The sequence below is a fragment of the Aythya fuligula genome, chromosome 18 (assembly GCF_009819795.1).
Source record: "Aythya fuligula isolate bAytFul2 chromosome 18, bAytFul2.pri, whole genome shotgun sequence".
Taxonomy (NCBI): Eukaryota; Metazoa; Chordata; class Aves; order Anseriformes; family Anatidae; genus Aythya; species Aythya fuligula.
In genome coordinates this window covers 10217387-10232099 of record NC_045576.1, presented here as the reverse complement: position 1 = coordinate 10232099, position 14713 = coordinate 10217387, and the positions used below count along the sequence as shown (strand labels likewise).

General features: G+C 41.9%; 1 protein-coding gene across 1 annotated transcript; it reads right to left on the bottom strand.

Annotated features, from left to right (window-relative positions):
- Positions 1-83: 83 nt before the first annotated feature.
- Positions 84-14713, bottom strand: PRKAR1A (protein kinase cAMP-dependent type I regulatory subunit alpha). Its single transcript, XM_032199607.1, has 12 exons — positions 14623-14713; positions 14026-14092; positions 12480-12658; positions 7355-7528; positions 6641-6732; positions 6255-6316; positions 5705-5751; positions 4913-5071; positions 4188-4248; positions 3792-3913; positions 3135-3216; positions 84-1422 (listed from the first exon to the last, which is right to left on the bottom strand). Exons 3-12 carry the CDS (start codon positions 12654-12656, stop codon positions 1250-1252), a joined length of 1149 nt encoding a protein of 382 aa, XP_032055498.1. The 5' UTR covers positions 12657-12658; positions 14026-14092; positions 14623-14713; the 3' UTR covers positions 84-1249.

Below are 14713 nucleotides of genomic sequence, written 5' to 3'. Positions count from 1 at the left end.
AAAAGTATGAAATCTGTGTCATGGAAATTGGATAAGCAAGGAAAAAGAATGCACCTTTTGTATTTAAATTAGATTCATGATCAGTCTTTTTTAAAAATTATGAATTTTAAAACAAACATACTTAAAATAACTGAGCACTGCAGGAAAGTTAAAACATTCACTTTTTCCGCCTCACATTCTCCACCAAGTATAATGGCATCTGTATGAACCAGCAATCTCACCCCCTGCAATTAATGCTGGCCATAAATGCTCGAAGTTTAAAATTTCCCTGGTTTCAAAGGGTCACCTGAACTAACGATCATTTAAAAAAAAAAAAAAAAGTCAACTGAGGAATACAAAGCAAGCAAGAGTCACAGGGGAAATAAAACGCTTGCTTCCAATTTCTGCACCAATCTAGGACTTGAACATTAATATCAGCTAGAGAGCTGCACCATTCTTACATCGATCTACGTACTCGAGACCAAAGTTAGGCATTTAATGCAATATTTGGTTCTTGCCACTTTGAACAGGAAGTTCCGAGTGGCAAATCTATCAAAGAGAAAACAAGAGAAATAATCAGTTGCGGCAAGTCAGCAAATTAAGTAACAACTGCAGTAGTTCACCGGAACTATTAACCTTGAAAGCTTTGATTTACACTTGACAAAAACATAACTAAGCAACCTTAAACCAGCAGACACAGGAACAAGTATACTGTTAAATTCCAACTGTGGCTTTCTTAGCAGCTGATGCCTCACAATTGACCCCAGGATTACAGTACCCAGAAAATTAAAAAAGAAAACCCCAAGCCCCAAGAAGCTCAATTACAAGGGCAGTTCTCATTTGAAAAGAAATACAGCAGATTATGACCACAGCCTTAAAGTCTGTCCAACAGCTTGAGAAACACCTTTAGATTTCCACCCCACTCTTCCCAGTTACCTCCTTACTCTATGGCAATTGGCATGGTGCCTGGAGACCTCTTCTTCAGAAAAGCAAGGCTGCATTTGCTGCATTTGCCCAAGTTGGACGCAGTTGCACAGAAAGAAGCCGTAACAGCAAACATCTCCATAGAACTTTTTCTATTTATTTAATGGGACAGAGAGCACAAAACTAATATGCTCTAAATTAAAAGTAGTGCCATGAAAAGCAATTTAACCTTTTTTTTTTTTTTAAACAGACAGGAAGCTGCAAATGCCAGTGGCAATGTGGCTCTGCACAAGGGTAAGAAAGCAGTGTGCATTCGTGAAGCATGTTTCTGATAGGGAGGAAGGTTTCAGACAGACAGCGATACAAAACTGTTGTACTGCTGGATGTTTCGCTTGAGAATATCCGAGCACGGACCCAGGACACGTTCAAATCGGGGTCGATCGAGCTTTACACATTTCAACAGGCCACGAGCAACAACTGTGGCAGCACGGGGACGGTTCATCAACAAAGCTATTTCACCTAGAGCAACAGGAAAGTGCGAACAGCATTAAAAATTGAGGTGCAAAGAACCAAAGAAATTACCATGTTGTATTTCAAGCTGCTGCAGGAATTGAACCGAAGTTAATTCGGATTTTAACGCTGATCAGAACAAGTGTCTGTATAGTTACATTGGAAGCAATTGTGAAGCCAGATTAAGGAAAAAAAAAAAAACTTTATGAGCAGACTGAAGTGGTTTTTTTATTTACCAGTCTGTCTGCATTCAAGTCTCCGAAGACAACCTAGAAAACTTTCAAGTTTCTATTTGAAAAAGGCTCACACCTCAGTTAACTATGTAATTTTCCTAACCCAGTACTTGTTTTTCTAATATGTAAGGTATGCTACTGTTCAACCCAAACTCCTCAGACACAAAGGACAAGACTGCAGTATTGATGTAAGACTGTTAATGCACAAGACAGAAGCTTTTGACATTTAGCTAGCCAAAAATCAAGAACGTGACCTTGCCATTGAGTGCTACAAAATGAGCATCCCAAGCCTGGGATTCCCATTTCATAAGCTGTGCACAAACACGCCAAAAGCTTTGTTTCAAATACCTGTTACAACCACTAATGTGTTTTGAAATTAAGTTTTCTTCATGCTGTTGTTCCCTTTGGTGGTAACAGCTATGCTCAACAATCCCAGCAGCAGCATGAAAAAGCCCACAACAACTTTCAGGCTGGTTTGTTTTTAAGCTGTTAGACTGGTTGCCTTCATATTCAGGACTGAGGAAAGAACTCAGTGTTCCTCAGAGAATAAATTTGCCTGCATTATCAGAAGGGATGTTCAAAAGGAAGGTGAAAAAACTCTTCCTCTGTGCCCAATTAAAACCTCAAACTCACTAGCCTCCAAAACAGAAGCTTGCAAAAGAGTAAGCAGGTTCTAAAGGAGAGTAAAGTCCTTGGGGACAGATCTGCAGCACCTGAACACAATGGTAACATTTAGTGTAGTAGTAGGAAACTCAGAGATATACATCAGGGGAAAACTTAGAAGAGACTGAAGCTTGACAAATGTAGAACAAACATCTGGTACTAGTTACCGAGACCTAAGCAGATCTTTCAGCAGACCTTTGGCCTGAGCCAGCACCATTACTGCACTCCTGAGCTCATCCCACTTCAGGTCTTGCAACAGAGTATTTGCTGGTTACATCATCTACAGAGCTGGAAAACTCAAAGGACAGCCAGAAGGCTTTTGCAAGAGGACAATTCAAAAAACAATGAGAGGATGTACCTTAAACTTGAGGAAACTGTTGTTGTGGTGGTTTTGTTTGTTGTTATTTTTTTTGTTTTTGTTTTTTTGACAGAGGGAAGTGTTTAAACATTAAACAGAAGCTGGTTAAACAGTGAAAGGGATTGCTCAGAGAGGCTGTGGGATCTCCATCCCTGAACACACAAGAAACTCAACTGGACAGAGCCCTGAGCAATAACATGCAATTTCAAAGTTAACCCTGCTTGGAGTAGGGAGTTCAGACCCAATGACCACCAGTCCGTTCAGAATCACAGTAACCCACAACTGCTTCTCTGTAAGGTGCATGCACACTCCAATGCCAAGTGACTGATACTCACCTGACATTGAGTGAAGCAAGCGAATTAGCCAAAATAGCATTTAAACAAATCCATCCCATTACTATCATCCACACAGCACAGGTAAAACTCTGATGGGGGTTATGTAATCACAGCTGTCATGACAGAACTCACCAAAATAATCAGAAGGTGCCAGTCTGCCCACTTCAACAAATTCTTCATTTTCTGATCGACGCTGTAACACTGCAGCTGTGCCCTTTAATAAATCACAGCAATTAAGCAATTGGAATTTCTGATACCACTTGGAACATCGAATTCCAGAAGGAATGAGTTGCTTTGCAGAAATAACTGTTCTGATATCTCAGTCTTTAAAAACCACTTCACAGTTCATGCATAGTTCACCAGACTGCTCCATAGGAACAGCTGGTCCTCTCTCTTCTTTAAGCTTAAAGCATCTTGGGTATTTACTTACCACAGCACTGATTTCTTCCCATTTTTCTTGTATCAGTAAGAATATTACAGTAAAAATAGCAAAAAGAGAAGGCAATGATACCACTAGCAAGACATTACCAGCTATCTAGAATGGGTCTCCTCTCTCCTAAACAGGACAAACTGGGTTAAGCCAGATTTATTTTTTTTTTCCTGGAAGTACCACTTGTAAAAATAGTCAAGCTAAATATAAGCTTCTGCATGTCCAGCAAGATTGCATCTCACGAGGAATTCTCAAAAAGTACATTCCTGCATTTTGTTTTTCTCCAAATGTCTATTTAGGGACAGAATAAGCAATGTTAAAAATATTAACAAACATTTAGGACTTTCGGCCTTGCTTACCTCCAAGATGATGAAGAATTCATCTCCTGGCTCTCCCTGGACCACAATCTTTTGCCCATCCTCAAACTGTACCGGTTCTAATGCATCAGCTACAGTTAGGCGCTCCCACTTGTCCAAAGATTCTAGAAAGTTAATAGCTCGTTAATAACTTGCCTTTTTGAGGTACAAGCTATACTTTTTTTTATCTGTCCTTTTAGACAGCCTACAAACAGCTACATTTGTGCATCAGATAAAGATTTCAATTGGAATTACTTTGGAATGATACAGAAAAAAGCAATACAGCCTTTACAGTCTGCTTCATGGATTACCACAATAGTCAATAATCATAATGGTACTTAACACCTTAATTGCAATATGGCAATTTATTCCACTTCAGAACAACATCTTCTTACTTACCCAGTATAGACACTTTACTAAGGAATTCCTCATACATCTTTCTCTTTCTCAAAGTACTCCCCTACAGGGAAAAAAAAAAAAAAAAAAGTTTTTTTTTTGTCTACATCTCGTTTGATATGAGGTCTCTACTAAACTTCAATGAAAAAAAATATACAGCTTAACCAGACGTTGTGCATCCTGTCACACACACCCCAAGCCCCACAAAACCAGGTGTTTTCAAATTTAATTATTTCGGTAATATTTCAGAAAGTTCAGCAGCCTTATTTATTATGGTCTTGACATTGCTAAAATGTATTATTGTATAACCTTACAAAGATTCACAACACCCACTCAAGTTTTTCTACAGCTGTCGTTCACACACACACAATCTACAAATGGATGGCTATAATACAGAGCAGAATCTAAACAACTGACAATTTAACCAAGAGGTGTTATAATTTCAGTCCAGGGAACTACATTGCATTCATAGTGCTGGAAATGTTTCGTTCCCTAATGCAAGGCTATCCCCTGCCCCATTCCCGTATGCACATGAGAAGCGATAAACTTTCTGATTGCACACGATAGCAGGATTTTGAATAAACAACCCCAGCAAAAGGCAAGCAGATAAAAAGTCAGGTGACCAGCAGAAGTTGACCAAACAGTTAAACCAAAAGCATAACTCCAGGTTAGCACACAGCTCCTTGAGCTAATTGCACGAGCCATATGTCAGCTAGAAAAATACTTGCCATCAGGATCCTTCTGTAGCTATCTCTGTCAATGCCCCACAACTTCACATTCGTCTTCGCTTTGACAGTTGCGGCACGAGGAGTTCCATATATAAGGGCAAGTTCTCCAAAGCTTCCACCCTCACCGACACTGGTTGCCCACTCGTTGTTCACATACACCTGGAAGGCAGTGCATGGCACTAAGCCAAAGCTCACAGCGTCTTGCAAGCCAGTTGAAGACAGCGTGAAGCTTTCGTTACCCTGCATTTCCTTTGTAATGAAGGGAAATTCTCACATCTGTACAGTGAAAGGGGACCACTTTGGGGTTTCATCAATGCTTTAGAGACAACCCCAAAGCCAGCCAGAAGTTGAATTTTCATTGACAAAGGGACTGTTCTCTGTATCACGTGCACAGAGACTACGCATGTGAACTCCAGAGACCTTTGGGTAGGAAATAAAATCTTAAGATCTCTATGAAACACAGAGAACTCAAAAGGTCTTAGAAAAGGCTGTCACAGAAAACTGTGGATGGAAAATAAAAAGGCTAGTCATTCTTATAGTCTGTCCCACACCTTAATTTGACTTCTCCCTACACCTATAAAGTATTAGTATTCTATTAGCATCTGAATCCTTTGTTTTGAAGTTCAACACAACTCAGTCTGTACAGACTGAGCTGTCACTAAGGAGTAAAACAGCTCCAAAGCAAAAGCTTCTACAACAAGAATTTCTTAAGAGAAAAGCTGCCAAAGTAAGGACCTGTAAGAGAGGCCTACAAATATCACACATCATTAATAGACTACCAGTAATGCTTACATCCATTTCTCCTTGATCAACAACATAGAAGTTATCACCTTCATCACCTAAAGATAAAAAACAAAAAAAGAATGAAAAATAAACACTAAAGAAGTAAAACCAGGCAAGTATTCCTGTTTTTACAGAATTGGCACCTCTGCCAGCTTTGATGTGTAGAATGTAATGACATTGGCAGAGACCAATTTTACACAGTTTGCAGGGTGAAATTTCACATTTTGCTGATTTCACACTCCTCTTAGTTCTGTGAAAGAGGACATCTACTGGTATGCAGTATATCAGCAGCACTTCCAGGAACACTGGAAAGGCATACTGGATCCAAAAACTGTCGTAATGTGTTCTACAGAGCCATCAATTCACAGTAAATAACATATGCATATTCCCACAATGGCTCCACTCCTTACTTTACAGCCTGAGCTGTGCTCCAGGTAACATACAAGACTCACTGCATCCAGGCAGTTTTTATTTCCAAAGAAACACGCAAACACCATCGCCAGATGAGAGCCTGCTCACCACCTCCATCTTATTTATCAACGTAAGCATTGCCACTTGCCTTGCTGTATGACGGTCTCGCCTGCAATGTAAGTGACGGGGAACATAGCATCAAAGATGTCACTGAAAGAGGGATACCAGGATTAGACAACTGCTTTGACAACTGCAGCATGTGCAGCAACCTAATCTAGTGGAAGATGTCCCTGCCCACCACAGACAGGTTAAAACTAGCTGATCTTATAAAAAATAAGTCTGCCACCCCAACTAATCTGTGATTCCGTGCATACATTCATACATCTCCAAACAGCCATTACCTTCCCTGTAATTTCTGTACTGTTACATTGACTTATAAAGAGACTGGGCAGCTTTGTACGTTATGAAACATTTAGCTCTTCAGAAATGTGCACTTTAAGATACTTTAAGACTTCTACAAAGATTTATTCCTACCTCCTCTCGTTGTCATCAAGATGGGCAAACAGCACATTCTTCTCAATAGCTTTTGCCAATGCAGCCATAGTCTTATAATCTTTTGGAATAACCTAGGACATAATCAGAAAAAGTTACTGTTTAAATTCCTAAAGAAAAAAAATTTGTATTCCCCAGGATAAATAAATTAATCAAATTGCTACAAAACTCCGACCAAGTTTCTCCAAATTCTTTCAAGCACTATAGAACTAATAAATAAATACAGCCAACATTTACAGCCAGTTTATTCACAAGGTAAATACAACCTTGAACTGTAAAAACATCATTCCATGCTAACATTGTAGTTTCTCCTGCAAGAGTGCAAGTGTCTGTTCAACCTGTTTCCCTATGAATAGCAGGGAATCTGCTCTGCCACTAGGCTAAACTTAATATTGTTGCAGCTGCTGGATAACTGGAAGCACTGGGTGTGTATATTAAAAGTATGTATAAATATATAAACACATTACTTCAAAGGGAACAGGTCAAAGTTCCACACAAATGGTTTAACTGAATGCCAGTTTATCCTAACCTCCAGTGACAGAGCCACAGGTCTGCTTTTTACAGCCATCACATGACTTAACAGACCACAGGAGCTTAGTGTGACTTAACACACTGGGTAGTAAGTGGTCTTAGGTAAACTCTTAGATTGCAGTTCCAGTTCCTGGCAACATTTAAAAAAAAAAAAAAATAGAGCACCTTTCTAACATAAGACGCAGCATCCTCTTCTGTGTAGACTTCTGCACTGATGGCCCCACGTCGTCTTCGACCCTTAACCACAGGGTTCACAGGAGGAGGAGGAGAGATTTCATCCTCCCGTGAGTCTGAGCGTGAACCAGACTTCTGTTGGTTCAACAACTGTTTTGTTTCCTCCTGAACAGGAAGGAAGAGATATCTGTGTCACTTAATCCAGTACAGCAAAAAAGCAGTTAGATATCACATTCCAATTTAGTCTGCCAGTGCAAGGGAGCTTCCTGTGTACTCTTACTTAAGGCAAGCAAGGAGATTAGAGTAAGCAAGATCAAAGCCCTTTTCCAAGGAGATAGAAGATATGCCTTTCATAACGTTCATCTCACAATGGTGTTTATTTTAATAAATGACACTACTGGTTTGATAAATTAAGAGGTATAAACTTGATTCTACTTTCCACTAGTGCATTCAACAGACAATGAAAAATCTGCAAACGATAAAGACACATTCCCAATAACAAACCCAGGAGCTCCTTCCCTCTGCTGCAAGGTATTGAGCCTTTTTTCCTTTGAAAGGCAAAAGGAGGACTCCTCATAAATATATGTTACACAAGAACCTTCTGAAACAAGGTGAAACCATGCACCAACTCAACACTTGGTAACATCATTTATTTTCGGAGAGAAATATCTACACTGCTTACAAAAGAGGTGGAAGAAGGATGCTAAAGGCCAAACAGTATTTTTTGCCCCCACACCTCAAACTGCAGATCTGTAAACTTTGTACAGACCTTTCCCTTATTTCCCTCAGTTACCTTTTGTGCTGTGTCATAGTAATTTTGCAGAAAGCCAGCACACTTCCAGTCAAATGAAGTCTAGCTAACCTGACGCACAAAGACTCAATTCTTTTAGCAAGGTGAATCTTCTGGTACGTAAGATCTGCCTTTAAAAAAAAAAAAAAAAAGCCAACCTCAAAGCCAAAGCATTTGAGTCATAGCAGCTCAAATGACTTTCTCCCTGCTTTAAGGAAACAGTTTTGGGAAATGCCTTAAAAGAACAAGGAGTCATCTGTTCTGCAAGAACTCGAGGCGCGTAAGAGCTGGGTTTGTCCTGGTGTCCTTGATAAGGCTGTCCCCAGCCCTGTTGGGCAGCTTGGCTGCCACACTCCTCCCCGGAGGTACACAGCAGCTATTTAAAACCAGTATAACACCACCACTTTGAGGAAAGAGACGTCAGATAACCATTACAGGGAGTTTACATTTTATACCTCTCGGATAGCCCAAGAGCACCGATCTGTCAAACTGGACTTCACTTCCTGCTTTCTGTCCATTAAAATAGTGCTACATTTCAAAGCCATGGGGGCAAGATGTATTTAAAGCCTCGGCACTTTTACAGTGAGCGAATGTCAGCTGCTGGATCTCTTCCAGCATCACAGAAAACACACAAACACTGAAATCCTGTAACTTTCAGGGACAGGAGCACTTCGGTAGCATTGAGCCAGGGAGCTGTACATCACAACGAGAGGCTCACCAGCACCATGGCCTGCTTGAGGAACTGCACCATGAGAAAAAGCACAACTAGTAACTCTGCCTGAGCTGAGATTTAACATCATGTTAAGTCTGTTAAGGTAGGACATGGACATAGAAAGGTTACAGGTGGAGAAGATAAAGTATTAAAGTATATCAGCTACTCTAGACAGTCTATTTAAACACGTATCAAGAGGAAGCTGACCCCAAAATGAGACAAATCACCACATTTGCATTATGCATTGCAGGACAACTCCGTGCCACATAGGGACACACTAGAAACTCACTGCTTTCCTAACAGCAGCTTTCCATGCATTCATGTTTTTAAAATACACCTTGTAGCATTCCTGACACCAAACCACACGTATTACGCCACCGGATCCGAGATAAATCACACCAGGCCCTGACAGAAAGGAGCGACAGCTGTTATTCTCTGGTACCCTAGAATACAACCAGTCTCATTTGCATGAGAAAACGTGTTTGAACGTGTTTGTTCAAGTTTAGAAACTACTAGAAATAAAACATTTACTGGAGAAAGGCATTAATTTTGCTCCATACTGATTAGTACAACCATCACTGGAATTTTAAAAAAGTTTTAGTACTAACTTTAGCCTATACATTGCATCCAAATATTGAGCTTTCAACTAACAGAGCAGTCCAGACAAAGTTTTCATCATCAGTGACCACTAACTGTAAGCTTAATTTTTTTCCTGACAGATAAGAAATAGCTATTGTTAAGCCCATTTAAATTATTAGTTGCAAGTAAGAAATATTAAAGTAATGAGCCTCACATAATCACATATGAATTCTATCAGCTACTGAAGACGACCATGATTTCAGAACTAAGTTCTGCACTGTGTACCCTGGTATCTGGTAATTGTTATTACTCCAGAACAGTTGTTTCCTTCTGGTTAATTTGTATTTAATTTATACTATCTATCCACATATTTGGAAGAACTCAAGTTACAAAAAAATGCAGCGTTAAAATTTCTGCTAGACATTTAGGTATGAGTTTGTGGAGACAGGGGGGTGATGAGGAGCAGGTATAGTGCCCAGACATCAATCACTAGCTTTATAAATTCAGTTTTCTATCCAGTCCCACATACACAAAACAAGTCCATGGGACAGTAACAGTCTGCTACATTTCCACAGCTCAAACCAGATGACACAGCACACCCAGCACCGGGCAGCTTTTAGCACGCGCTGCTGTTATCAGACGTGCTTGCACAGCAGCAGAAGCCTTGGTGCCCCACAAATTGATTGGGTGCCATTTCATCTCCGTGCAGTAATCAAATTCATGGGAAAGCTTTCATAACCGAAGAGGACATGCAAATTCCTATCGTAGCTCTAACTGCTTCAGAGGCAGTAATTTTAATGTTGTAGAACACAAATTCAAAAGCGTGTTTAAACGTCTTCAATGTATTGCACTAACACGTCAATGAATCAGCTGCGAAGAGATGACTTGTCAGGATAACTAGGGAGAAAATAGAAACCCAGCTTCGGTTTTGAATCAGGTTCATTCAAAAGTCACTCTTAATAAAAACTTAATCACGCTGCATCTCAGCCTCGCTTTCGTTCAGTGTAACAGATTAGCAGATTTAAAGAGGGATATTGAAAAGTTGCTCTGTGTTACTAAAGATGTAACAGACGTTACTCGTGGGAAGTAAAATAGATTGTTCCACATGTTTTTGCTCAGCCAGAACTACCTAGCAGGTTAGAGCTGGTTAATAACAGTACTTAGCATTGGTGCTTTCCAGACAGGGGCGTCAGAGGAGCTTGTTAACGTAGCACAGGACACCCACTGCTCTGTTACCTGATAGCTATTAAGGTCCAACGTTACCTGGTCAAACTAAGACCGATCCATTAGACTGAATGGTGAAATCACATCAACAAATCTGTAGCAAGTTTTAAATTCAGTAAATTTGGAAGAAAAAAGCTATAGTTTTCACCATACTACAGCTGTACTAGTTGGGATGTATAACCCACGCCAACACTACTCATAATAGAAGACTGAACAAAATTGAAAGAGTAATTTGAGGGCGATAAACATTACCTAACCAGTTTTACTTTCAGCTTCCTTGTAGGCTGACAGAGTACACAGACAGGCTATTTGCACCAGAACAAAAACATCAAGAGTTATTCAACTCCAAAATACACGTGACTACCAGGATGACAAGCCTAGCCCTGAACGCAAAGGCAAATTAAGTTCCCTTTAAAACTAAATATGTTGAATGTCAGCCTGCTATAGAAAAGAACCTAAATATTCCTATTTTATATCCCTACACGTGGATTGGTTTACAGCTTATGCTAAGTGCAGTCAGTCAGTTTACTGTGATAGTTTTTAAAGTAAGTTTGGTTTTTTTAATTTACCTTAAACATTGATACAAAAATCTTTAGAATCTATCCATGCTCAAACCGAAGAATATGAGGTGGAAAATAGACCTGGTAACAGGTGGGGACAAAGGATTTTTAGGAACATGATTACTACCTGGTTTGCTGCTGGGATTTTGAAAGAGGATGTACACAAGATGTTACCACAGAAAAGAGTCAGATGTTATACAGAGTTCTTGTCCAAAAGCAAAAACATTTCTCAAACACACTGTGAGCTCCAGGAGGAGAGACTGCAGGGTTTAATCATTTTCTACTATCTACCACCAACACTTCCATTAGAAGACTACTTTCACAGCACATAGTTATGATCTCTAGCATTAATCTGCCTTCTTTACTCCAGCAATTAGTTATAACTACCTAGAATAAAAATAAGATAAAGATATAGCTCCCATACAAAACAAGCAGTTAGAGCAGCACCTGCAAATGACTGCTGTGTAAGGTCACAGCTACATCATTTACTGATGACATGTCCTGAACACACTGGTTATAGCCAGCCTTTCCTCTGCAGCAGCCCTTAAAAAACTCACGTCTTCATAGCAGCTTTTTCTCCTATCTGCTAGATACTGATGTACACAATGAACTGTTCAAATGAATGTTAAATTGTTTCAGATATGAGCACTGAACGGACAGAACACTTTCCATTCCCAAGATCATAGAATGTTAACAAGAAAAACACCAAAGAGACCTTGAGGAAAAACAAGAGGAACAAAGCTGTGACAGTAACACTGAACTCCCAGCAGAAGGCAGAAACAGGCTTGGTCTCCTACAAATTTGGAAACCAAATACTTCCATTTGACTTCAGCTGGGCTTGGGTAACTACAACTGGCTGACTGCTTCCCTGCAGTACCTGAATCAACATAAATAATTTGTCTCGAGGTAAGAAACCAGTGACTATTGCCAGCATCCACAGGGGTCACTCACCACGGATATCTGACCACAGACAGGACCTCACACCCTATTAGCTTGTCAGTAAATACTAGATAGGGATTACACCTGTACCCTTGACAGTTAATTTCTTGCCCTAAGTCCTTTTTTATGACAAAGGTGCTTTTACACCACAATCAGCTAACAAAAAACTACAGAAAATTGGTTCTCCAAAAGCATCAATTCAAGATCCAAACAGCCAACAGGAACACAGGCCAGATCTGAGCCTCAGCCGCTACGTCACACTGAGATGGTGTCAGTTTAGGTTGTTCCTTCTCTCACAAGACTTATTTTTACCTTCTCCAATCTTTCAAAGTATTCCCTGAGGAATCCCATGGGCCGGTCAGGTCTCACGGTGCATAACTGCACAATGCAATCCTTTAGGAGTTGCTGGATGTTGTGTTTTTGGACGTAAAGTTCACATTCCCGAAGGCTACGCTCCTCCTCACTGCTGCTGCTGCTAGAAGCTGCCATTGCTGAAAGTAAGAGAAAGAGAAGGTTAAATAATTAGTGGAAACAAGGATGCTGCTGCTCAGTAATCAGGCACGTTGTGCTGCCTAAAAGAAAATGATGTTGCGTTATCATCTTCCTGATACCAGAGTGTAAAACCATCTTTATGACAAAGTCAAATTGTGAGAGAAAAAGTTAGGAACTTATTTAGCACGTGGGATGAAATAATAAAAAATCTGGATGCTCTGTAGACACAAGCAGAATGGGAAGAGCATTTGCTTGTGCTGGAAAAGCTTCAGTAACCCCAGCTCTCTGAGCACGTAGTCAGGAAAGGTTTCCATCTTAACATTCTGCTGATAAAAATCTAAGATTTTGCAGGATTGGAGGCTCACTTACAAGCAGCGTTGCGTGGCCTGTGTGGGGTGCTGTGGTTTAACCCAGCAGCCAACTAAGCACCACACAGCCCTGCACCACTGGGATGGGCGAGAGAACCAAAAAGAAACTAGGACAGAAAAGAACAAACAAAACAAGTGATGCACAAGGCAAACGCTCACCAGCAGCTGACTGATGCCCAGCTTGTCCCTGAGCTGCAGCCCCCAGCCAAGTGCCCCTGTTTTATCACTGAGCATGACGCCACGAGGTCCGGGACATCCGGACAGCCTGGGCCAGCTGTCCTGGCTGCGTCCCCTCCCTGTTCATCCTGCATCCCCAGCCTCCTGGAAGCTGAAACACCCCTGGCTTTGTAGGAGCACTGCCCAGCAACAGCTAAAGCAGCCACGTGTTATCACCATCACTTTCCTCCTAATTCCCAAACACAGCACCGTAGCTGCTACTATGAAGATTAACTCTGTCCCAGCTGAAAGCCGGACACGGGGTCAAGGGGATTATGCTCAGGAGATAGGTGGGTGGAAGCGGGGAATCTGAGAGGCGAGCATTAAAGGCATTAGGAAGTGAAACGTGGAACACGGTAAGGTCAAATCAGAGCAAGCTCACCGACTGCCAAAGCAGCTCGTTAATGAAAGTTATACAATTAGAAGCATTTCTCCTAAAATGCTGCTCTCCAGTTTAAATTGTTCCACACCTCGTAACTATTTCACTGCAATCCCCAAAACGTTTCTTCAACTGTAAGTTATCAGGAGCACACCTTTAGGCAGACCCATTATGATACCAGGTTTTCAGGAGACTTTAAAATTGCAGCGCCAGCTGTAGTACTTTCAAAAAACTGTTTTTAAGCAATGTGGCTTTTTTTCCTTTTGTTACAATTTTTAATATATTTCTATGTATATATATTTATAGAATACATTAATCTCAGGCCATGTTTTCATAAAGCACTAGATGAAGAATTAAGAAATCATCTCTCAGGGCATTTTTGATGAAACATAGAGGCAGTTACCTGGTGGGGGGATAACGACAACAGCTCAGGAACACACAGCAAGATCCGTTGATCCCAGGATCAGCTTCTGAAAGGAAGAAAACGGAGTCAGAGGGGGAGATTTTGGGAGCTGCCAGGCCCTTGGAGCATGGAGCAGCTAACGCAGGCCGCCCAGCACCACACACAGCACCCGGCCGGGCGCTGCGGGCCTCAGCAAGGCCCCACACAGCTCCGGGGTCCGTGAAGGGCGAAGGGCGGCGCTAATTAACACGCTCCAACCCTAATTGCCGGGGGTCGGCGCTAATTAGCGCCGATCCGCGCCAACCCACGAGGGCCGGCCCTGCTTAACGAAGCCCCCCGCGCTGCTTAACGAAGCCCGGCGCTAATTAAGCCACCTGAGGCGCTCAGACAACGACAAATAATTAAAAAAATAAAAACAAAACACGCAAATAACGACCCCGGGCCCTCCCCCACCGCCGCGCGGGGCCTCCCCCTCGCTCCGCTGCCGGCCCGGAGCCGCTCCCGGCGGCAGGGCCGGGCCCCGAGGCCTCCCCCCGAGCCTCGCTGAGGCCTCACGGCTCCCACCGAGCCCTCCCCGGGTCCGGGCCCGGCTCCCACCTGCGTGGGGCGGCTCCGCCGGGCCCTCAGCGCCCCCCGGCCCCGGCCCCGGCCCGGCCTCGGCCTCAGCGACGGCTCCCAACGGAAACGG